Here is a 23,439-nt window from a genome sequence, read left to right as displayed (position 1 = left end):
GGCAACTCAAAACGATTTACCAAAAGCACAGACATACCTTAAAACCACAGAACATTCCGCCCACTCTAAAAGGCCATAGGCCTGGTTAAAAAGGAATGTTTTTGCCTGGCGGCCAAAGATATACTATGGTGGCACCAGCTTAGCCTCCCCGGGAAGAGCATTCTAAAAATGGGGAGCCACCACCGAAAAGGCCACCGAAAAGTCCTGTTCTCATGTTCTCACAATCTGGGTAAGTAGAACAATGGAAGGAGTGGACAATTAGATGCAGGTGAGGTTCAGATAACTGCAGAGAGAGATACTATACGAGGGCCTGTGAAACTAGGCCAAGCTCTGCAACAGAAATGAACCCAGAAGGAATTTAGAAGTTAGGTAAGCAACGATGATGAAAATGGGCAGCAATTACAGGCACAGGAACATCACAATGAAAGAGAGACTGAGGTGGGGGGGGGCGCAGGGGACAGTGGGGCCCAGCAAAACTGTGGATTGAGTTTCCACATGCATGCTTGCCTGAGTACTTGCACACTTGGTTGGGTGTGGTTAATTCCCCCCAGGTCTAATGCACTGGCGATACCTGAAAAGCAACCTATTGATATCCCACAGAAAGGAAGGCAAAGTGAATGGGCAAGCAACTGAGGCAGCGAGACCACAGCATGCAAGAATTCACCAAGAGACCCACAGCCTCCCAGACAAGCAGATCCCAGCTGAGAAAGTACCACCTGCCACATTCCCCAGGCCGGTTCTGCACCAGACAACCACCCCACTCCAGACGTCCAGAAGTGAGGAACCAAAATCAAAAACCAGATGCCTGCAGTTAAGGAGACAGAGGCAGGAAACTCCCTGGAACAGGTGTTTCCCAGCTGCGCAAGAGAGCCAGGAAGCTGCTCTTGGATGAATGCCATGGCACCTGCAGTAGATGGAGGCGGCTGGACAAAGGGGGCCTTGGAGAAGTGGGCATGTGCACAGGAACTGAAGGGGAATGGAGGGAAACAAAGAAATACACACACAGCACCAGCTGGTTGAGTCTCTTGTCCATAAGAACACCCCAAGATCCATCAATTCCGCCCCCCGCCCCAGCCACTTTTCTCCAATTCTCTCTTGATTCTACAGGGACCACAGCTGATCTGAAAGAACCAGCTCATGCATGCATGCAAGCACCCACCCCTCTCACCGTGCTTCTCTTCTCAACCCGCTGTTGATTCACCCACTGTAGCTTCTGCTCCAGGACGGGATTCTCCACCTCCAGAAGGCGTGCAAACATTAAACACTCTGAAGCATACTCGTGCCCTATTGAAAAAAGGAACAGTCAGTCCACAGGGGTTGTGTTGATGCAGGGCTTCATCCTGCTGAGTTTCACTCCCAGTGACCCTCTAGTGCCTTCACCTCCTCTAATTCCCATCCAGCCATTGCCCTACTTTAGGACCAGCGTAAAAGGAGGTGGGCATCGTTTCTGCCCGTGCAGCTATTCCAGCTCCTACCTGGCCAAAGCAGTGTGTCTTCAGCAAGATCAGCTGCCGTGTCCAGCGATGCCAGCATTGTTTCTGCCGTCCCTTCAAATATCCGACCTGGACGGTTAAGGAACAAAGAGTTAATTTCTACAGGGAAGAAGCACAAAAATAAAGTTCGGAAGCATAGGGAGAGCTGCTTTACACCAAATCAGACCACTGATCTGTCTAGCTCAACATTGTCTCCACTGACTGATGGCGGCTTTCCATGATTTCAGACAGGGATTGAACTTGGGGCATTTGCATGCAAAGCAGATGTTCTACTGCTGAGCTACAACCCTTCCCCAGACACCTTTTCTCCCCTTAAGTGTCTCCTCTCTCACAGACACTGCACACCTCCCAGAGAAGAGGACCAAATCCCTTCTCTCCTCTTCCCACCAACAATCTTGGAGCTTGTTGTAGATGCCTCCACACAAATTAAGCACTGGGACCACAAGTGCAGCTGCTGCCTTCTAGTGCCTAGGGGAGGCTTCCATATGATGAGAAGCACAACCTCCCAGGAAGCAACAGCTGTCCTGTATCCCCCCCCTTCCCCACTGACTTACCACAGCCAGAGAGGAAAAGGAGGTCTCCCGAGAAGAGAGAGGCTGGCCCTTCAAAAGGTTTGCCATCCAGCACGTACACCATATGCCCCACAGTGTGTCCCGGCGTGAAGAGGGCCTTGAAGTTCAGACGTCCTATCACAACGGTCTCTTTATCTGAGAGGGGACTAGAATGCAACAGTTGGGTTTGTGAGCACGAGGAGGAAGGAAAACCATATTACCCGCCTGGAAGACCTTAGCTTGGCCCATAGGCTAACCTAGATGCTGGCCCACACCAAGGGCGCAGAAATCACACCTCCGTGGCTAGGAGGCTGCTCGCCTGTCTGCACGCTCCTCCACTGCTATGGGCGGCTGGGCCGCAAGCGTTGGAGGGGGTGCCGATATAGCTCCTTACCAATGGTGCAAAAGAGCCTAGGCATGTCTCTGCACGGAGGAGACTTGGACCCCAGTTCTTGACTGGCCAAATGCTTCCTATGGAAAATGTCATAGCAGCTTGCCATAGAGTGAGAGTGGGGGGACGTTTGCCCTGTCAAGGGCCATATTCCCTTGGGGATAATCTGTCAGGTGCCACACTCCTTTTTCCGCTCTTTCTCTCTCTCTTTTTTCTCCCCTCTGCCCTATGGGCTGTTTAAAGGTAAAGGGTAAAGGGACCCCCTGACGACTTTGGGGTTGCGGCACTCATCTCGCTTTACTGGCCGAGGGAGCCGGCATACAGCTTCCGGGTCATGACTAAGACGCTTCTGGTGAAGCCAGAGCAGCGCACGGAAACGCCATTTACCTTCCTGCTGGAGCGGTACCTATTTATCTACTTGCACTTTGATGTGCTTTCAAACTGCTAGGTTGGCAGGAGCAGGGACCGAGCAATGGGAGCTCACCCCGTCATGGGGATTCGAACCGCCGACCTTCTGATCGGCTTCCATTGCTCCACCCATTTAGTGATCCCACCCCATATTTCCACTCCCCCTCACTCTCTATCTGGGACCTTCCAGTCTTCATGAAATTGGGCTGAGGGGCCACAGATTGCCCATACCAGCTTAGGAGGAGGAGGAGCCAGGAACACTAGCAAATGCTGTAGGTGCCTGCTGCTCCCCAGGACCCATTTAAAACTTCGGATTATTCTTTACAGCCTCCTGACAGATCCCCAGCTAATGGGAGGATTTGCCTATACATTCCAGGCTCAGGATGGGAACATTTTATCCTACACTTATCCACAGGGGAGGAGAAATAAAAAGGGCACTTACTCTGTCAATTCTGGGATGTCATCATAGCTGCTGCCATAGACTCGGCAAGAGCTGTGCCGCCTCCTCAGCGCTGCATTGCCTCCACTGTGATCCCTGTGAGAGAAAACACGCTTGTTATAAAGCCACAGTGTAACAAAAAAGCTCATCTACCTACCGGTCCTCATTTCACCTACCAGATTTCAGTGCCCAGAGCCAGAGATGTGTTCCCAAAGAAGGCATGATGGGGGCAATTCCCTTCCAGCCGGGTCACAGAGGATGAAGAGTCCCAAATATTATATTCTTTCCCTGCCCCCTCCCCCCGCAAACGTCTGCATGGTTGGCACCCAAAGATGGTTGCAGAGCATTTGCTCAGCACACCTGTATTTTGAGGCCTTCTAGGGCCCATTGAGGGAAAGGGAAGGAGGGAGCCCCCTTACCAATGCTTGTGAGTGCACAGGATGGCCTCCAACGTCACCCCCTCTTCCTCGATGACCGACTGCAGAGAGAGAGAGAGAGAAAGGTTTATACGAGAGGCCCGTGTCCTGCCTCCCAGGAAAAGGCCTGAAAGAAAGCTAGCCTGAAACCGAGGAACATCCTCCTGCTCTGTATAAGAGAAACAGGTGCTGCATGGCAAAGGCAGGGGAGGGGTTTATGGCATTGCAGGAACCGGAGTCACACAGCACAGCCAGAGGGACTGAGAAAGGCAAGGCAGCTGATCCCTATTTCAGGGCTTAGATAAGTCTAGCAGAAGGCCATTCCGATAAGATATATGACTCAACAGGGCAGGAGAGAGCAGTCTGGAAAGCGACAAACACAGAATAGTATCACAAGCAAATGTGAAGGGCAAAGAGGCTTGGAAATATCAACAATCAGATTTCTAAACTGATTTTATGTGTATATATATATATATATATTAAAAAAAAAACCTAAGTTGAATGTTTTTAAAAAAACAATTACATGCATAAAGTGCTGTCTTCCAGAACTAATGTATGTACAGATACTAAGTCTTGTGTGCAGACATCCGCGTGGCATCAAAACAGACTTGGAAAATCATTTACATTAAAAATTAAGCTCACATCCACAGGGTATACTTCAATATAAAGCAATAATATAATTTCTCCATAGTGGTTGCTGTGACTAGGACAGAAAGGGGATTACTGTCCTATTATATTGTTAATAAACAATATAAATAAACTGATCTTCAGTTAGTTTTTTAACTGTTTCGTAAATGTTTTAATTACATTTTGTACATGACTTTGGGACATTTGTGGAAGACAATTAATAAAACAACATGTCTCCCTGTGGCCTGAGCATTGTGTGTGTGTGTGTGTGACACACAAACACACACACACAGAGAGAGGGAGGGAGGGAGGGAGGGAGGGAGGGAAGCAACACATGAAGTGACAACACAAACTGATTAAGAATAAGTCTCATGCCAGCATACAAGAAAGCATCTAGGCCAAGCTGCACTGAGGTATCTGCAATTGATCTCTTGGCAGGGGCACTGGGCAAAAGGGATGCTGAGCTGTTGCTATGATCAAAATCCCTGTTTTTGTGATCAAAATGTATTGTAATGTACAGTACATTAAAGGGCCAGTGTAAGGTTTAAAGCCCAAGCCTTCAGCTACTGGGCAGTGCCACTTTCCCCCATCAGTTACACATTCCCAGGCCATCTGTCTTTTATCCACTTTGTTCAGCTATAAAGAGGTTACTGGAACTGGAGCAACAAAGCATTACACTCGCCTCCCAGAATCCTTGGCTAGGATTCCTTCCGGTTTGTCTTTGTGGAATTTTCTTGCAGGTACGGGCATATTTTGTTGCTTCTGCTTCAGCATTAAGCTGTTACTTCAACTGCAATTCACACGGCATCGCTCTCTATCAGAACGGCACCTAGACAAAGCCCCTGAATTGGGTCACGGAGGGAGGAATAGCTTCTAGCAGCCCCTCACCCTCCAGTTCTCAATCTGGATCCCCAGCTTTTCCTCTCCGGGTCATTGGTCTGGCTGTCTCATCCGGCCACCCGGCATGTCTGCATCTGAACAAAGCAGCACAGCCGCTTCTCAAGTATAACAGGAAGAGCCAGCCGGACGGGAGCCTTTGAAGGGAAAACACGAAACAAGCCCTAAGCAGGAGGGATGGTGCGCATCATGTGAGGCTGCCGCTCTAAACTTGGAATGACCTTGGCCATGGCCAGCTCCTACTTAGCCAATTGCAGATGGTCAGGAAAGCAGAGTGGCAGGAACCAAAGCCTCAGGCAAGAGACAGTGAGGAGCAGGCTTGGGGGAGGGGTCAATCAGAGATTTAAAATTATCGGGGGGGGGGGCTGAAAGCACCAACTAATACCACTGAAGGAAGTCAAACATGTTCGTCTCTGGGTGGGTGGCTGGCCCCAATTGAATGTAAACAGGGCTCCACATGCCAAGGCAACAGTACAAATTGCATTATCAGTTTTCAGTCTCTGCTTTAACAGCACTTGCCCCCTGCAGCAGGGGGACACTCTCCTGGCAGTTCCCCCAGCCACCCCCAAAAGGGGATGAGGTCTGAGCCAGGGAATGGGTCATGCGTGCGCAACCACGTGAGGGAAGCTTGGGGTCTGAATGAGCGGGAGGCCCAGCTGAGCGAGCAGGAAGGCAGCTGGGTGGGCGGCCAAGCAGGCCTTAACAGGCTTCCCATTGATAGATAGATACATTATTGTCCTTGTACATAGTACAATGAAATTGAATGCCACACAGCCACACATACACACATATCACAACTCCCCAAGATCATATTATTTAGTTACAGCATTTAAGATGGTTATAGCTCTTGGATCAAAACTGTTTTTTAATCTATTTCTTCTTGATTGAATTGTTCTGTATCTCTTGCCCGAAGGATTGTATTGCTGCCCCCAGTTTGGCCAGAACTCGCCCCTCGCCATCTTTATTCCCCTCTGTGAGTGGCAGCAAGATCTTGGGACTGGGGTGAGCTATGAGGGGATGAGAGGTTGAAGGGGCTGTGAAAGAATGGCATCTGAAGGGGGAGGGTTGGCAAGGAGGCTGTGGGTTGGAGACGAACATGAACAGGGGCAGCAGCCCCTAGTATTTTGTAAAAGGCTAAACCTGGCTTAGTTTACAACTGATTTAGTGAATGCAGTTTCTTTCTATTAATTCGGCTTCCTTTTTCCTCTGCTCCCTTTCTTCTGCTTTAAATAAAATCTGTTCCCTTTTATATTTCAACCTTGAAGTTGCTTACCTTTTTTGCCTAGCTGTGGGAACTGGATGATTTGCATTACCTAGCGTGCAATTCCCTCCTGCTCTAAGCCTGTAAAGAGAGGGGAGTGGAAAGGACATATGGAGGACTTGCCTAGCCAGATCCAGAGGCTTACTATGAGGAATCATCTCATCTCATATTAATCCTCCACAGCTCCAGGCACCACCCAGTATGGGAGCGGGGGGGGGGGAATGGGAGGTAGGGACATCTGAAGATTAACACACACAATGCCTCCCTATCTGCTTTTTCTGAGAGAAGCCAGGTGGGTCATGGGCCTCTCTGCCACATTCCCATACTGGGAATGGGTGCTGAGGGATTTGCTACCCGTAGCAAATGATTCCTGCATTGCAAGGGGGTTGGACCAGGTATGACCCTTTCAGTCCCTTCCAACTCTCCAATTCTATGATGTCATACTATGTACTATGTGCCTCTGAAGGACCAGGTGAGCAGCCTGGGAGTCATTTTGGACTCGCAGCTGTCCATGCAGGTGCAGGTCAATTCTGTGTCCAGGGCAGCTGTTTACCAGCTCCATCTGGTACGCAGGCTGAGTCCCTATTTGCCCACAGACTGCCTCGCCAGAGTGGTGCATGCTCTGGTTATCTCTCGCTTGGACTACTGCAATGCACTCTATGTGGGGCTACCTTTGAAGGTGACCCGGAAACTACAACTAATCCAGAATGCGGCAGCTAGATTGGTGACTGGGAGTGGCCGCCGAGACCACATAACACAGGTCTTGAAAGACCTACATTGGCTCCCAGTACGTCTCTGAGCACAATTCAAAGTGTTGGTACTGACCTTTAAAGCCCTAAAGGGCCTCGGTCCAGTATATCTGAAGGAGCGTCTCCACCCCCATCTTTCTACCTGGACACTGAGGTCCAGCGCTGAGGGCTTTCCAGCGGTTCCCTCGCTGCGAGAAGCCAAGTTACAGGGAACCAGGCTGAGGGCCTTCTCGGTAGTGGCACCCACCCTGTGGAACACCCTCCCACCAGATGTCAAAGAGAACAACTACCAGACTTTTAGAAGACATCTGAAGGCAGCCTTGTTTAGGGAAGCTTTTAATGTTTGATGGATTACTGTATTTTAATATTTTGTTGGAAGCCGCCCAGAGTGGCTGGGGAAGCTCAGCCAGATGGGTGGGGTATAACTACGGTAATAAATTATTATTATTATTATTATTATTATTATTATTATTATTATTATTATACTTCCTGATTTGCAGCACAGCCAGTTAGCCACTGTGCTACGCTAGCTCTTGGTTTAACTTGCAAAGAATCCCAGGAATTATAACCTGCTGATGACACCAGGAACTCTCTAAATTTCTATCCCCTGCCATCCACCTATAGCCCCACTCACATTACTAGAGTTCCCTGCGGAAAGCAAGATTGCTGACATATTAGCAAAAAATCTACAGAGTAGCTGCTCCACGTGCTCTGTTGGAAGTGTTATTCCTATGCATAGAAAGAGTCACCCAAGTATTTGGGATACTGAAGCCTTTTCTGCAAGTGCAGTGGCTGAACCAGATGATGACCAAACATGCAGGTGCCTTCAACGCTATATTACTACTAATAATAATATAATACAGTGGTGCCTCGCAAGACGAATTTAATTCGTTCTGTGAGTCAATTCGTTTTGCGAAAAAATCGTATTGCAAATCCCATAGGAATGCATTGAATTTATTATTATTATTATTATTATTATTATTATTATTATTATTATTATTATTATTATTTTGCCCATAGGAACACATTAATTGAATTTCAATGCATTCCTATGGGAAACCGCAATTCGCTAAACGAATTTTTCACAAAATGAATTAGTCTTGCGAGGCAACCTCCGATCGCAAAACCCATTCGTCTAGCGCAAAATTCGTCTAGCAGGGCATTCATCTAGCGAGGTACCACTGTAATAGGGATATCTGCTAGGACCTTCTGCGTGCAAGACAGAAGCTCTACCAACTGAGGTACTGTACAGCCCTCCCCCTTTAAATCTGAAGAATCAAATAAGGAGGGAAATGCTAGTCTGGCTCCGCAGGGAGGGAGGAGGGGCGATAGGTGTCGCATTTTGTCTCTCTCACCTGTACTGCCAGTGGGTCAGAGGGGTCTACAGCTGCAGCACAGTTTGAGCCAGTATCAATAACAAGATAGCTGTAGTTATTGGACAGGACTGGGATGGGAAGAATCTTCACTCCTAGGATGACAGAGGCAGATATAGAGCAAAGGAAAGTGGGAAAGTCAACACAACAGACTTTAGCAAATGCAATTTTTATGTTAGCAGTTCTTTTCTTAATACTATTTCTTGTAAAATCACCTACATATAATATCATCTAATGTCACACAATACAGGCAAAATTATCAATTGATGCTCGAGTATTAATAAAATTCCAATATTATAGCAAAATGACATCAAGTGCCTTCAGTGCTGCAGCAGGCAGGCAGCTTATATATACACATACACCCTGAGCTCCTTTGGGATATAAACTTAATAAACGAATAAAAGGACAAAGAAGCACTAAATAATACCACTTCAGACTGCTGGCAGGGGTTCACAGAAGTGAACGCTCCTCCATACAAAAGTGTTCCCTCCACACAGAAAACCAGCACCTCAGGCTTTTCTTTGACATACTAGTTTCCTACATGGAGGGAGTTTCTGTACTAGTTTCTGTATGGAGCAGCATTTAGCAACACACACACACACACCCCACTGCCACCTGAATGGTACAGACCAAACATAGGACTAAGTAACCCTGTGAGAACAAGGCTAGAACTTCATGTGGGTGACTACTGTGTGGGAAGATTGTGGAGAGTCTGTTAGGGCGGTTTGTTGGGGGTTTTCATTTTTAAAAGGGTTGGGTGTGTAAGCAGAGAATAAAAATGGCCCCAAACACTTGCTTGTTTCTTATGCTGATAAATAAAACTCTGCATAACATAAAAGCAAGTACAAACACAGAACAAGCGTTAAGCAAACCAATTGGGAAAACTGTTCAAAGCATTTTGGGCACTCTGGAACAGGAGTGGTGGCAGTTAACAAACAAGTTTATTTAAGCAACTGAGGCATTTCCCCCTCTGAAATAGCAGAAGTGGGGGCGAGGGAGAAAGAAAAGAGAAAGTGAAATAATAAATAAAACCCCAGACACTAGCTTGCTGCTGCATGTTCACCTTACTTCAGAAATCAAACTTGCTTATGCCCCTTGCAAGAGCTTAGGCACAAGGAACAGTGTTTAAGTTTTCTTTTTTAACATGTGCAGGACTCTTAAACTCGAAACAGAAAGCCCCAGTTCTTCCAATTTCAGGTGTGGTGTGTAATGAATTTCGGGTCTCAAATGTCTGGATTTTCAGGAGGGGTTCATGGGGGAAGCATCTCAAGCAGCTGGATTCCATGATGGAGTCAAGATTTTGCACTCTGTACACACCACTTTGCAGGTGTTGCCTCTGACCATTAACCACCTGGAAATTTAATCAAAAGAAATACTCAAGCAGTGCACCTCGAAGCAGCAAAGCACACAGGCTCATCGGAAATGCATTGGCGAAAAGACTGGGCACTCACCGCTGAACACCACAGGCTGAGGAACAGAGTGCCCCTGGGGGTAACGCTCCCGCGCTTTCTTCACCTGACGCTTGTAGAACAGGTAGCCCAGCCGAGTGTGGGCATAGAGATTATACCTGAGGGACAGGAAAGACCAATAGTGAGCTGCGCCTGAGCATGTTCATGAACATCATTGACATCATTCCTTTCATCAAGAGTATGCTTAACCATGCAGAGAGCTAATAGCTGCTTCCGTCTGGCTTCTATAGCAAAGCCAAGTAAAATTTTATAGAAGGCTGCAGGTTACAGGGATTAAAACCCTGGGAATCTAGCACAGCACAGATCCACCCAGCCATGCTGGCGATGCTGCTTCAGATTAATGGCTTGTACTTGGAATATGCCAAGTCTCTCTCCAGCCTCCTGCACTATTATTTCTTTTCAAATAATATTTAAATACAATTATGACAGCATTATTTTGCTTTGCACTTTTTCACAAGCTGTCCACCTAACCAAGTGGTTAATGTGTGGATGCCAGGAGAAGAGGGCTTCATTTCAGCCAGTGCTCAGCCCTGCAAAGTTGCTTTCAGCACAAAACCTTTACACTCAGAGCAGGTTTGGTAATATGGAAGAGTGCATCTGAGCATGACCAAAGTGCCCTTTCCTTCCCTACTATGTGAGCTGGCCTCCACAAAACTGAGGTAAGTGAGATGGCAAAACTCTCAGGACAGTCTAAACCAGGCATCCCCAAACTCGGCCCCTCCATATTTTTTAGGACTACAACTCCCATCATCCCTAGCTAACAGGAGCAGTGGTCAGGGATGATGGGAACTGTAGTCCCAAAACATCTGGAGGGCTGAGTTTGGGGGCGCCTGGCCTAAACTACAACTGTAGGATCTTCAAAGTCTGCTGTGGATTCTCTGTTGCTCTACTGTGGAATATTGTGTCTCTTATCACAGGCAGGGTAAAGTACTGTCAAGCACTAGTAAAACCTGCTGAGCTACACAAGTAAATAAGCAGTTACATAGGACTGAAAAGGGACCAAAAAACCAGCTAATTTGGTTAATATACAGGACAAAACAAGTGCACTACAGAACAGTGTAAGAAAACTTGCTATGTCAAGCTCCCTGCTACATACTTTTCTTTCCTGACATTTTTTTATTTGTTACATTTGGCATATCTTTCTATAATGCACTTCACACCCACCATTTTGAAGGCCATGCAAAAGCTCTAATTATTTCTGAACCTGTAAACACTCCCCACATATTTCCAAGCTTTGCTCCATAGCCATGAGGGCTTGAAGCTTATCATTAAAAAATAATGATGATGATGACTGGATGCTCTCATAAACCCTTTAGACTTTTCAGCCAAAAGTCTGTTTCGACTATTGCAAGCATTACACATGAATTTCAGAAGCAAAGTTGTCTCCAAGAAGATTTGTGGGCCACCCACCCATTAAGCACCTTGATTACGTAATGTTCTGACAAAAAAAAGATTTGGAATCTGAAGGAGTCAGTGGGTATCACTGTTGCTCTGGACTCCGCTATGCCTCCAGGACCATCAACTTCAGAAACCACGATGGTCCAAAATGAGGAGAAAAAGAAGAAGAAAGAATCAAGCTTGCTATTTTGTGCAAGCTGCTTGGAAGTTCTTGCTGATGTAGTCACACACCACATGAGACCTTGGTAGCTTGGATGATGGAAACCTTGTAAGACTAGAAGACAACACAATACCACCACATGCAAATAGCACAACAATGGACGTGGAATGATATAAACTGTTTAACTAAAGAGTCCCAGCAGTGCAATGTTTCCCTTTGGAGTATACACAACACGGCTCAAGTGAAACCATTAATTGCTCTTCAACGCTGCATTTTCCCCAAGTATCTCAGATTCCCAGGAATTTACCCAGAAGTGACTTCTAACTCCCAGCGGTTCTCTCCTCAACACATCAGCTGAGCTGCCAGAGAAACATGCCAGCATTTTCTCTAATGTGCTGTTGTAGAGACAGCAAGAGGCAGCTACAGTTCATGATCACAGTGAGTGGGCAGAGTTGGGGGGGGGGGAGAAGAAAGATCAGAGAAGCGCTGTGAGGTAAAGCTGTGCGAGTGGGACTTGCAGGTCGGCGGTTCGAATCTGCGCAACAGAGTGAGCTCCCGTTGCTCTGTCCCAGCTTCTGCCAACCTAGCAGTTCAAAAGCATACCAGTGCAAGTAAATAAATAAGTACTGCTGCGGTGGCGGAAAGGTAAACGGCATTTCCGTGCGCTCTGGCACTCGTCACGGTCCTCTGTGCACCAGTAGTGGTTTAGTCATGCTAGCCACATGACCCGGAAAGCTGTCTGTGGACAGATGCCAGCTCCCTCGGCCTGAAGCAAGATGAGCAGCACCACACTCCATAGTAGCCTTTGACTGGAATTAACCATCCAGGGGACCTACCTGGTAGAGATGAACGCAGGCTCATCCAGCAGACTCTCTCTGAATAAAATGTCAGGCCCTATAGCTGGGATCTGCCTCTGCATTAACCAACGTCCTCTACTGCCATGAGAGAAAAACCAAGCACTTTGCACTGCAGAGCCAACGTTCTCTCCAGCATGCCAGCCAACTGCACCAGCAGAGACTGTTCAGTCAGAACTGTACAGGGTGTTACACAGAGCTACACTTTGTCCATTTGCTTTATCTTAGAAAAGCAGGGCCTTGCAGAGTATTATCTTCAGAACACTTTGAAATCCAGCCAGCTTCTCTCCCCCAGAGCCGTTTCCTGGAAGAAAGACGCATCTTCAAGCTGTGTCCACAGTAACTTCCTCCAGCAAATCAAAATCTGAGAACCGCCAACGCTCCATGAACTGTCAGCTATTGTTTAAGATGAGCTGGTTCCAACTGAAGTAATGGAAGGTCTTGCATGCCTTCGGTGCACATCTAGAGCAGAAGCTGCAGAGCCCGTGTAGATCAGGGATATGAAACCTGCAGCTTGCGGGCCAAACAGGGCCCACCAGTCCTCCCCATTTGCTATGCAAGGCAATTCTGGGCAAACCATGCCCATCTATCATACCTGATTGTCCAAAAGCATTTTCCTAAGCATTTTCTAAGTGTTGAAAGAGTAGTAGGGGGCTATTTGCAGAAGGAATTTCAAGCAGCCCCATACTGCATCTTTAAGCCCAGAGTGTTGAGGCTTCAACACACAGCATCACCTGTCAAATTTGGACCAGCACACATGGGAAGAAAAATCCTGGGTTCAGGATCATTCCCCATCCCTGGCCCACATATTCAAACTAATTTTGCCAAAGCAGAACCCTAACAAATCAGCAAAGGTTAGACAATTGCAAATTGCAAAAACACAGCTCCTTAGGACAAAGTCACAGGGACACAGAAAGCTACTTTATGATGCGTCAGGACATTGGTCTATCTAGTTTAGCATTCGTAACATTGCTGGTGGCATCAACCTGGTACTCGTCAGCTGTTCTTGATTACAACTCCAATCCTGGTCAGGGGAGACAGGAGTTGAGCTCCAAATCACCTGGAACATACCAGGTTAAGCGAGATCACGCTTAACTGTGGCTTCCTTTCTCCCACTCACACCGGGGGGGGGGGGGCAAAATCAGGAACAATCCAAAAACATGCACTAGCATGAAATACTGCCTTTCCACAATGTATGAATGAGGGTATATTATCTCAATAATCCTTTTAATGGTGATTGATCAGCGTATTATCCCCATTCCACAGATAAGGCAGATCAAGGCTAAGCAATAGCAGCTTGCCTAAAACCACCTAGCAAATCTGGGGCAGAGGCTTCACAATCAGCGCCGGTGCTAGGGCTTTTTTGCGCCCTAGGCTAAATCACCTTCTGGCGCCTCCCCCCCCCCCGGCACAACGCCGCTGACGCCGCTGCGTCCCCTCCATAGGTGGGAGGGCGCTGAGCTCTCATTTTGGCTCGCTCGCCTCCCGCCTATGGATGGGACGCTGTGAGCTCTTCAGCGGCGGTAGCAGTGAGCGGGCGGCGGCGGCAGCAACAGCGCCCATAGCTGAAGGTTTCAGCTACGGGCGCTGCCGCCGCCACCGCTCGCTTGTTGCAGCCGCAGAGGAGCTCACAGCATCCCCTCCATAGGCGGGAGGGCGCTGAGCTCTCATTTTGGCTCGCGCGCCTCCCGCCTATGGAGGGGACGCTGTGAGCTCTTCAGCGGCGGCAGCGGCAGTAGCAACAGCGCCCATAGCTGAAGGCTTCAGCTATGGGCGTTGCTGCCGCCGCCGCTCACTCATTGCTCCCGGCGCTGGCGGCAGTGCGGCCGGCCAGCGGACAGGCTCGCCAGTGGCCCCTCCATTTCAGGGGCGGAGCCGAGGAGCCGAGCAGCTGCCCGCCAGGCTCCAGCGACGCACGTGGAGGAGCCGGCAGTCGGTGGGCAGGCTTGACAGTGCCCCCTCCATTTCGGCGCCATGGCCTAGTTTGCCTAAATGGAGGCGTCGGCCCTGTTCACAATTCAGCCAGTGTCACACTATTTCAGATGTGACACTGCATATGAAGGATCTGTAAAAGCACACTTCAGCATTAAAAATATCTGCTCAGTATTTGATTTCAATTCAGTTGTCAGAATAGCTTTATATAACAAACTATGCTGGTTCCACCTTTCTGGCAAATCAAATTGTTATGAATTTACTTACAAGCCTTTTTATATTTGAGGAGAGGGGAGGCAGGGTTAACACTGCTGCAGCCCCATCATTCCATGGGGTTTCCTCATCTTAGTGGATTCATTTTCCTTTAAAGTCAACAGTGGCTGATTCACAGGAAGTACCGGTATTATGTCCCAAGGAGGAGGAGGACGCTAAGCAAGCGCAATAGAAAGCCAGTGCAATCTTGGCATATATCCACCACCCCCACTTATCTTCCACCCACAGTGTCTTTTTGTTTTGGTAACCTGTCAATAACCTGCCAACTTGCCCTCTTCTCCAGGAAGAGCTACAAGCTGCCTGAACGTAGTACGGGGACAAGACACTCTTTCTGAGAACAAGTTGCTCTTATGAACTTGCTCAGGCTCAATTACTTTGAATCACCATATTTTTTTGCTTGACTACAGTGCCTGGTTCTTTTGTCAAATAGTGAAAACCAATGTTATCATTGCCTTAATGCAGGGGATGGGAACTGTTGGCCCTCCAGGTGCTGTAAGATTCCCAACCACATCTGGATGGCTACAGGTTCCCTCGGCTTGCTTTAATGGCTGTGGACGATTCCCTACATATGAAGAACATCTGGAGGGACTGGATCCAAGCCAAGTGCTTGGCAGATTGTGTGCGAGAAAGAAAGCTTGGTAGTATTTTAAATTTAGAGAAGGACAAGGAGAGTTGCAAGTCGACTGAAAGCGAAGCGTCTCTCTCACTCCAGAGATCTGAGAAGATCTCCTGCATTGTAGGAGAGCCCGTGTGCTCTGCTTATGCATTTGTAAATAACACAAACACTGAGGAGAGGGCACTGTAAGTCTCCAGTATTCCTTATCCAAAGGAAACTTAAGGCTGCAGTTTAATCCAGTTTATTCCTGACGTTTCCCTAACTGTTGGTTTCTACATTATATTTGAGCTTTCACATGACGTAAAAGCCACTCCCAGAACAATATGGATCATAGTGCAGGTTTAATGCCCATTTCCGTATTATTTGCAAACTGCTTTTTTTCTGAAAGCAAATAACATTCCCGTAACACTGAGCAGGGTCAGGAACTCATTACACAGCAGAACTGTTTTGAGTGATAGGCGGGAGGTGGGCCGGGGGATTCCATCATGGAGATCACAATGACAACTGTATTGATCACTTAGCAACCAACATCTGTTATACCCTATGCAAATAAATCACTCATATCTGTGCAGATCTAAACACCACTATTGATACAATATGATTACTACGCATTACCGCATTATCTTCTACTTGCTGCTATTGTTGGGATAAATTTAAGACGCTGTGATTCTCCAGCGGTTTGACTTCACCCCAAGAGACACATGCCATTGTCTCTTGAGACAGATGGATGTCAACATGGTGGCAGAAGGAAGTTCTTCTTTGAAGGGTCTGTAGGCAGCGGTTAGAACAACAATCTGTTGTGGGCCTGGTGTGTGCACAGAGAGGAGACCTCCTAGGAATCCTATGTATGCTCCCTTGGAAGAAAGGGTGGCGCTGTGGTCTAAACCACTGAGCCTCTTGGGCTTGCTGATCAGAAGGTCAGTGGTTCGAATCCCCGCAACAGGGTGAGCTCCCGTTGCTCGGTCCCAGCTCCTGCCAACCTAGCAGTTCAAAAGCACGCCAAAAAGTGCAAGTAAATAAATAGGTACCGCTCCGGCCGGAAGGTAAATGGTGTTTCGGTGTGCTGCTCTGGTTTCAGTGTTCGTTGCGCCAGAATCGGCTTAGTCATGCTGGCCACATGACCCACAAAAACTGTCTGCAGACAAACGCCAGCTCCCTCGGCCTGTAAAGCGAGATGAGCGCCGCAACCCCAGAATCGTCTGCGACTGGACGCAACTGTCAGGGGTTCTTTACCTTTACCATTTTTAGCAGTATTATTATAACTTACTGTCTTATGGCATATATGATGGGCCCTGGATTAGGTGGGTTTAAAAGAAGATTTGTCAAATGATAGCTAAACAAGACCTGCATTTCAGAGACAGAACACCACTGGATATCAGCTGTTGGGGAGCAACAAAGATGGAGGGAGCTCCTTACTGCCCTCATGCCCTGCTTAAGGGCTTGTTAGAAGCTCTTGGGCTGACCACTGTGGGAAACAAGAGGCCACACAAGAGGCGGACCCTTGGTCTGATGCAGCAGAGCTCCTCTTATGTTCCTAACCAAGTCCCTTTCTGTAGCACAGAACAGACGTGGCAGAACAGGCTGGGAGGGAGGAACTTACGCATGATGCTAATTAAACAGATGGCTAACTAGATGTAGGATTATGAAGTGAGCACTCTGCCCCTGCTGTGAAGGGCTGCCAGCCACCCCCCAACCCAGGCTCGAGCAGAAATCGAAGGTGGAAACGAAGTCCAGATCAATGCAAGTGGGCAGGGATTATCCATGTCAGGGTGTCTTTCTTCATATGTCTGATGACAGCCAGCAGGGTGGATTTAAACACCATCTCCTAAGCTATGCCCGATGGGAGGAATGTAAATTGCGCGCTTATGCTACACTGCAATCAAGGAATAACACAACACATTATTTGCATACTTGCCAAAAAAAGAGAGGCTAAAAAGAGATTAAATAACACCGGAAGTAATAATTCTTAGACCAAGATACAGTAATTGAAAAGTGTTTCATTTGCCAGAACAGACACCTCTTCACCAAAAGAAAAGAGGCAAGAGTAACTAACTGCCTTTAGGAGGCAAGCTGAAACCAACATATAACAATCTACAGTGGTACCTCGCAAGACGAATGCCTCGCGCAACGAAAACGTTTTGCGTTGTGCGAGGGACTCGCAAGACGACGAGGTTTTCTATGACCACCGCTTCATCTTGTGAAGCGTGACCATAGAATGTAGACGGGAAGCTGACAGCTGATCTTCCTTTGCCTTCTTCCCACGCTACAGCTGGTTCCCCAAGGCTTGCCAAGCAGGCGGCGACAAGCCCCGGCAAGGGCGCTACTTGCCGGGGGTTTTCACCGCCTGCCTTCCCCGAGCCAAGGGGAAGGCAGGCGGCAACAGCCCCCGCACCACCGCGCTTCGGCTCCAGGGGACAGAGCCGAATCACGGTGGTGCAGGGGCTGTCGCCGCCTGCCTTCTCCTTGGCTCGGGGAAGACAGACGGTGGCAGCCCTGCTTTCTCCCGTTCGCCTCGGCGGCGGCGGCGACAACACTAACACAGCCAATCCCGGCCCGGCCCGAGGGCGAGCGCAGCGCGCGGGGGGCGAACAGGAGAAATCGTGTGGCCGCTGTGGCACTGAGGGGGCTGCGCTTTCTCCAGCTCGCCCCACATGCTGCGCTCACCCTCGGGCCGACCTGGGAGCGGCCGCCTCAGCACTGCGCTTGCCCTCTGGCCGGCCCGGATCGGCCCCCTCAGCGCCAGTGCCGCCACCGCCACCTCCCGGGAAAGCGCCCTCCCTCCACCCGCCATACCTGCTGCCCGGCGTATCTCGTATCTCATCAGCTCAGAGTCGTTGGCGATCCAGCAGGAGCAGCAGCGCCGCCGCCAGAGCCTAAAAAACTTCCAGAGCAGCCGTGGCGGGTGAGTTGGCACCTTTTTTGTGCTTTTTTGCCCATAGGAACGCATTAATTAAGTTTCAATGCATTCCTATGGGAAACCGCGATTCGCAAGATGAATTTTTCATAAAACGAATTGACCTGTGGAACGAATTAAATTCGTCTTGTGAGGTACCACTGTACATAAGTTTGGGCCAACTGCTGCAGCAGCTTCAAGTGGTACTTGTGATATTGATTTCTGCAGTATTTTCTTCTTCTCAAAACCAAAGCAACATTTTCCGTGCCTACTCTTTACCACTGTGCAATTTGTTTGTGTGTGAAAGTCAGACCAGTGATATAACAACAGACAGACAGTCAACTGACACCATTGAACCAAAATTAAGTCTGGACAAACTCTCCTCAAATCGTATCTTTAAGGTTGCCAGATACAGAATGGCAAGGTTTTCTTCAGGTGAGGAGCAAACAAAAGTTTGAGTGTGGTGATAGGGTTAGGGTTTGCCCACCCACAAAAATGCCTTAGCATGTTTCCACACCAGCAGTGGCCTCAGATGTCCAGCAGGTCATGTTCACTATAAGAGTTTTCTACAATAAGGGGAAATCGGGATTTTAAAAAGTACAGGCTGGCGTTTTGATGATGGTGACATTATGTGGGCAGTGTGATAAAACTGGATGCATGAGCAGCCGTTGGAAGCACTAGAATTCTTGTAAGCCCTCCTTGAGAGTTTCTTTTTGTCCGGAAAGGAGGGGGGGAATCTATTTTTAAAGAACATAAAATCAAAAGTAAGTGTGCCTATGACCCAACCATTTCAATGGAACTGGACTTTCTCACAATCCATTTTTAAAATGAATACTTCTTCTTCTTCTTGCTCACAACTATCTTGCACAGCAGCTACAGCATTAATAATAGACTGGGGAAAATACACCAGGTTCCTAGCCTCAAGTGTTGAAGGCATCAGGCCCTCTACAGAGGCAAGAAAGTAATTAAAACCCCAGCACCAAATTGTGGGGAGCCCAAACATCATAGTGCTTTGAGCCCTACAGCCTGGAAGGGAGGATTGGAACTGCAATGTCTGTCTCCATCACCACCTGGCCTCTAATTTTGAATTAGTACTTTACACCAATGGAGCCATTTAGGGTGGGGTGGGCCGTGCCCTCTGAAATTGTTCTCGGGAACATCTATATTTATAACCAACTCGCTGGCTGCATCACATGGTGACCGCCATTATAAACTATTAAATCTAAGCTATTATTAAGCATGTGAAAGACATAACACTCTGCGTTTAAAAAGAAACAGTGGGAGACAGGGCTGGCGCGTCCATTAAGGCAAACTAGGCAGTTGCCTAGGGCGCCAAAATGGAGGGGGCGCTGGTGTGTCTCCCCACTCGCAAACGCTCTCTCTGCCACAACCGCTTTCGCTCCTGCTGCTGCTTGCTGCTGCAGAGGTGCTTCCCTGCAATGCGCGGCCTTCGGGGTGGGGTGGGGGAGGACACGCTCCACACTCCAGGCTCCTCCCCTCACACGCCTCCTTGGCCAATCGCCGAGCGGGAAGGCGGGGGGCAGAAGGTGATCTCGCCTAGGGCGCAAAGAACCCTAGCACTGGCCCTGGTGGGAGATTTACTATTGGATCCATGTTAAAACATTGCTATGGCTATTACGGTGTATAAAAACGTATGACCTCAAAAATACTTTCTTGCCATTTAATTTGGTCGTGACTACATCCGAGAGTGCTGAGAATCTTGCTCCACTGTCACAGATGTCTCCCTCTGAACCCAATATCCGAAACTTGAACCCCTGACTCTCAAAGCAAAGGTTGCATTTCTAAGACGCACATTTCCCCAAATTGACAGAAGCTGCAATGTTTAATGGGACAGAGTACATGCAGATGGGAAGGCAGCTTAAGCAGGGGGGTGGGAGAAAAAGCAAAGCAAAGCCCTTTGTAGAATTAAAAAGCCCCCACCTGCACCGAGGGAACACAGTCTCTCCACTGTAAAACTCAAGAGCTGCTTAAACAAACAAAACATCATGGCAAGAATAACCCTTTTAATGCGGATTAAAAAACAGGTATGGGAAAGAAGAATCTAAACTACAAAAAGCATTATTAAAAAACAATAAGAAATTATTATCCAGAACTTATGATTTGATATTGGAATGGGACCTAAAAGATGAAAAAATAAAAGAAGTAATGATCAAATGGGCCATACAATACAGATAGATCAGTGGGAAAGGCTCTTGAGCTTGGATATTAGGTTTACCGCCTGTTCTACCATTAACAGGGTGGCGCTGTGGGTTAAACCAGAGCCTAGGGCTTGCCAATCAGAAGGTCGGCGGTTCGAATCCCTGCGACGGGGTGAGGTCCCGTTGCTCAGTCCCAGCTTCTGCCAACCTAGCAGTTTGAAAGCACGTCAAAGTGCAAGTAGATAAATAGGTACTGCTCCAAGCGGGAAGGTAAACAGCGTTTCTGTGCGCTGCTCTGGTTCGCCAGAAGCGGCTTTGTCATGCTGGCCACATGACCTGGAAGCTGTACGCCGGCTCCCTCGGCCAATAACGCGAGATGAGCGCCGCAACACCAGAGTCGTCCGCGACTGGACCTAATGGTCAGGGGTCCCTTTACCTTTATACCATTAAAGAGAACCTAATGAAAATGTTTTATAGGTGGTATATGACGCCTTCCAAACTCGTCAAGATATACAAGTTAAAATCCAATTTATGTTGGAAATGTAGTAACGTGGAGGGGACTATGATCATGTATGGTGGGGCTGCGAAAAAGTTAAAAGATTCTGGGGATGTATTCATGAAGAGTTAAAAAAAGATGTTTAAAACCTCTATAGAAAAGAAGCCAGAGGCGTACTTATTGGGTATTGTAGGAAAGGATACCCCACAGGATAAGAAAAGACTATTTTTATATGCCACAGCCACAGCCAGACTATTACTTGCAAGAAATTGGAAAGGAGATAGTATCTCCACAAAGGAAGACTGGATATGTAAATTATGTGAATTTATAGAAATGGCAAAGTTAACAGCAGCCATAAGACATCAGAGAAATAAGAAACTAAGGTTGGATTGGCAATGTTTTGAGCATTATATGAAAAAACACTGCTCTAAGGACAACATGTTGATATGCATAGACTAAGTATGTAAAGTAGAAATAAATAAAATTAATATACTAGGAATATAAGGGATAAGATATATAAGACACAATGTCAATAAGATGTGAAAGAATAAAGAATGTCGAGTAGTGGGGGAGGGAAGTCACCTGGGTGTAATATCTCTTTTGTTATTATTTAGTAATTTTGTTTGATTAGCGTATATTTTTGTGTAACAGCATAAGGACTGTAATCTTTCTCCCCCTCTCGATTCAATAATAATAATAATAAAGAATAACGCAGCACCCGAGAACTGTCAGCAATAGCCACCCTCAAGGAGCCTGCTCACTGCAGTGCAATGGCATTTGACAGCAATTAAGCAGGCGACAGCGACACAGTCAGCATCCTGATCAGCCAACACTGCAGCTTCAAACCATCCGGCCTGGAAACTGCCATTAATGACAAGCTTGGGCTTATCTTTCTTCAGCCCGACTGTCCTGCACAGAGCACAAATCAAAATCTCTCCCTGGAAATGTTTCTAGCGGACTAGAGAGAATGCTTTGTTCCACTCTATTTTCCCTTCACTGCCTTAGGTCTTTGCACTGCACCTCCAAAAGTCCAAACACATAGAAGATTAGGATCAAAAGGCTCATTCTCTCTCCCCCCCCCCAAACACCTTATTGACTTTAGAGGAAGACAAGTCAGAAGGAGCAAAGTCCTTCCACGTTAAGCATTTAAAAGCATTAGATGAAATTCCAGCAGCCTGGCAGGCAACCAACGCAAGCTGGGTACCTTGGCAACAAGACACGCAGAAATATGCTTTCTAATGTTTTGGTGTTTTGTATTTTTAGGGAAAGACAGCTAGCGGTCCAAGGTCTCACCAGTGCGTAATTTCCAGAGTGAGTGGTGCTGCAAGCGGTTCAAGTGGTTCTTTATTACTGAAGGAAGGAGCTTAAGTGTACACACTTTGAGGCACATTCAAAGTACATTCCACCCCTCAAAGACCCTTTTATGTGCTCCAGGTCCAATTTGCTTTATGTCTGACATTGTTTTTATACTGCTTTGATATGTGTTAAGGATCTGCTTTACTGCATTTAATGTGTTTCTTCTTCTTCTTCTTGCAATCCACCCTGTCAACTGAGTTACAAAGCAGCATATAATTCTCCCCGCCCTACCCCCCTTTTAATCATGCGCTTTCCTCCAAGGACAAGTTGAGGAGTGATGAGGTGGTGGTTGTAACACTGGATACGGCAGTACATATAGTCTTCCCCCTAGCCCTTTTATTAAGTTGAAAACAGGGAAGCTGTTTCCTCCAGATGTTTCAGATGCCAGCTCTCATCAGCCCCAGCCAGCGTGCCAGTGGTTAGGAAAGATTGAGTTGTAGTCCAACATCATCAGGAAGAGGCAAAGGTTAGCCATCCTTCAAACAAACCTGTGTGAGTACAGCAACCTGAGATATGGAGAGCCCAAAATCAGCTTCCGAAGCAAGGGTTTGACCCTGCCCTGTGATCTAAGGCTAAGTACACATTAGTGGCTTAAAACACACCACGGTTGTTTCTCCACCCCCCCGGAGTGTTTCAAGTTGCTTTTTTGCATTGCTGTACACCAGTGGTTCCCAACAGGTGGTCCGGGGACCCCCAGGGGTCCGCGAGCTATGCCAGAGGGGTCCGCAAGATGCTATTAGAATAAAAAATATATTAAATATATTTCGTATGATAACAGATTTTTTGTTTTGGCCGCTTCCTGCATGAGCAGAGTCTAGCGCAAAACTAGAATTAGATAGAGGCAGTAGTTCTGCTGTATGCCGTTAGGTGGCGCTTTACAAACACTACTATTTTGCAAAGAGGCAGCGTGCGCATTCTACTAACGCTCACCACCCCAAGATGCTTTGAGCGCGTCGGCTTCATTTGTGCGCTACTGCGCAGGTACCCTGTCTTCTCCACTCCCCTCCCTCCTCCCTGGCGCACGCTGCCTCTTTGCAAAACAATAGTGTTTGTAAACAAAGCGTTGTTTTTCGCGGAAGCTACAGTTCGCGTAGTTAAAAATGGACCGTTGATTAAAAAGTGGTTCGTTAAAACGACAAAGGCCTACAGATGAAGAGGAAGATAATGCATTTTATGTTCAAGCAAGTAAGTCAGTGACTCTCGAACCGATCTTGTCAGTGTCCATTGA

The 23,439-nt window shown here is 47.6% G+C and overlaps 1 protein-coding gene across 6 annotated transcripts in view; it reads right to left on the bottom strand.

Moving 5' to 3' along the window:
• Window positions 1-23,439, bottom strand: part of LOC118091137 (probable hydrolase PNKD) — a 38,113-nt gene that overhangs the window by 1,280 nt on the left and 13,394 nt on the right. For 3 of the 6 annotated variants that reach the window (XM_060278282.1, XM_035127824.2, XM_035127799.2), the window contains 7 exons: window positions 10,057-10,172; window positions 8,588-8,700; window positions 3,702-3,760; window positions 3,286-3,378; window positions 2,048-2,211; window positions 1,476-1,562; window positions 1,169-1,284 (listed from right to left, as the gene is read on the bottom strand). In XM_060278282.1, coding sequence (XP_060134265.1) covers window positions 1,169-1,284; window positions 1,476-1,562; window positions 2,048-2,211; window positions 3,286-3,378; window positions 3,702-3,760; window positions 8,588-8,700; window positions 10,057-10,172 — 748 coding nt within the window. Of the gene's footprint in view, window positions 1-1,168; window positions 1,285-1,475; window positions 1,563-2,047; window positions 2,212-3,285; window positions 3,379-3,701; window positions 3,761-8,587; window positions 9,957-10,056; window positions 10,173-23,439 lie in introns of all 6 variants that reach the window. The other 3 variants (XM_035127832.2, XM_035127840.2, XM_060278293.1) reach the window with 1 other exon arrangement.

Source organism: Zootoca vivipara, chromosome 1, assembly GCF_963506605.1.
Source record: "Zootoca vivipara chromosome 1, rZooViv1.1, whole genome shotgun sequence".
In the NCBI taxonomy this organism is placed as follows: domain Eukaryota; kingdom Metazoa; phylum Chordata; class Lepidosauria; order Squamata; family Lacertidae; genus Zootoca; species Zootoca vivipara.
Note: the sequence above shows the minus strand (reverse complement) of the source record. Positions and strands in the feature narration are given on the sequence as shown.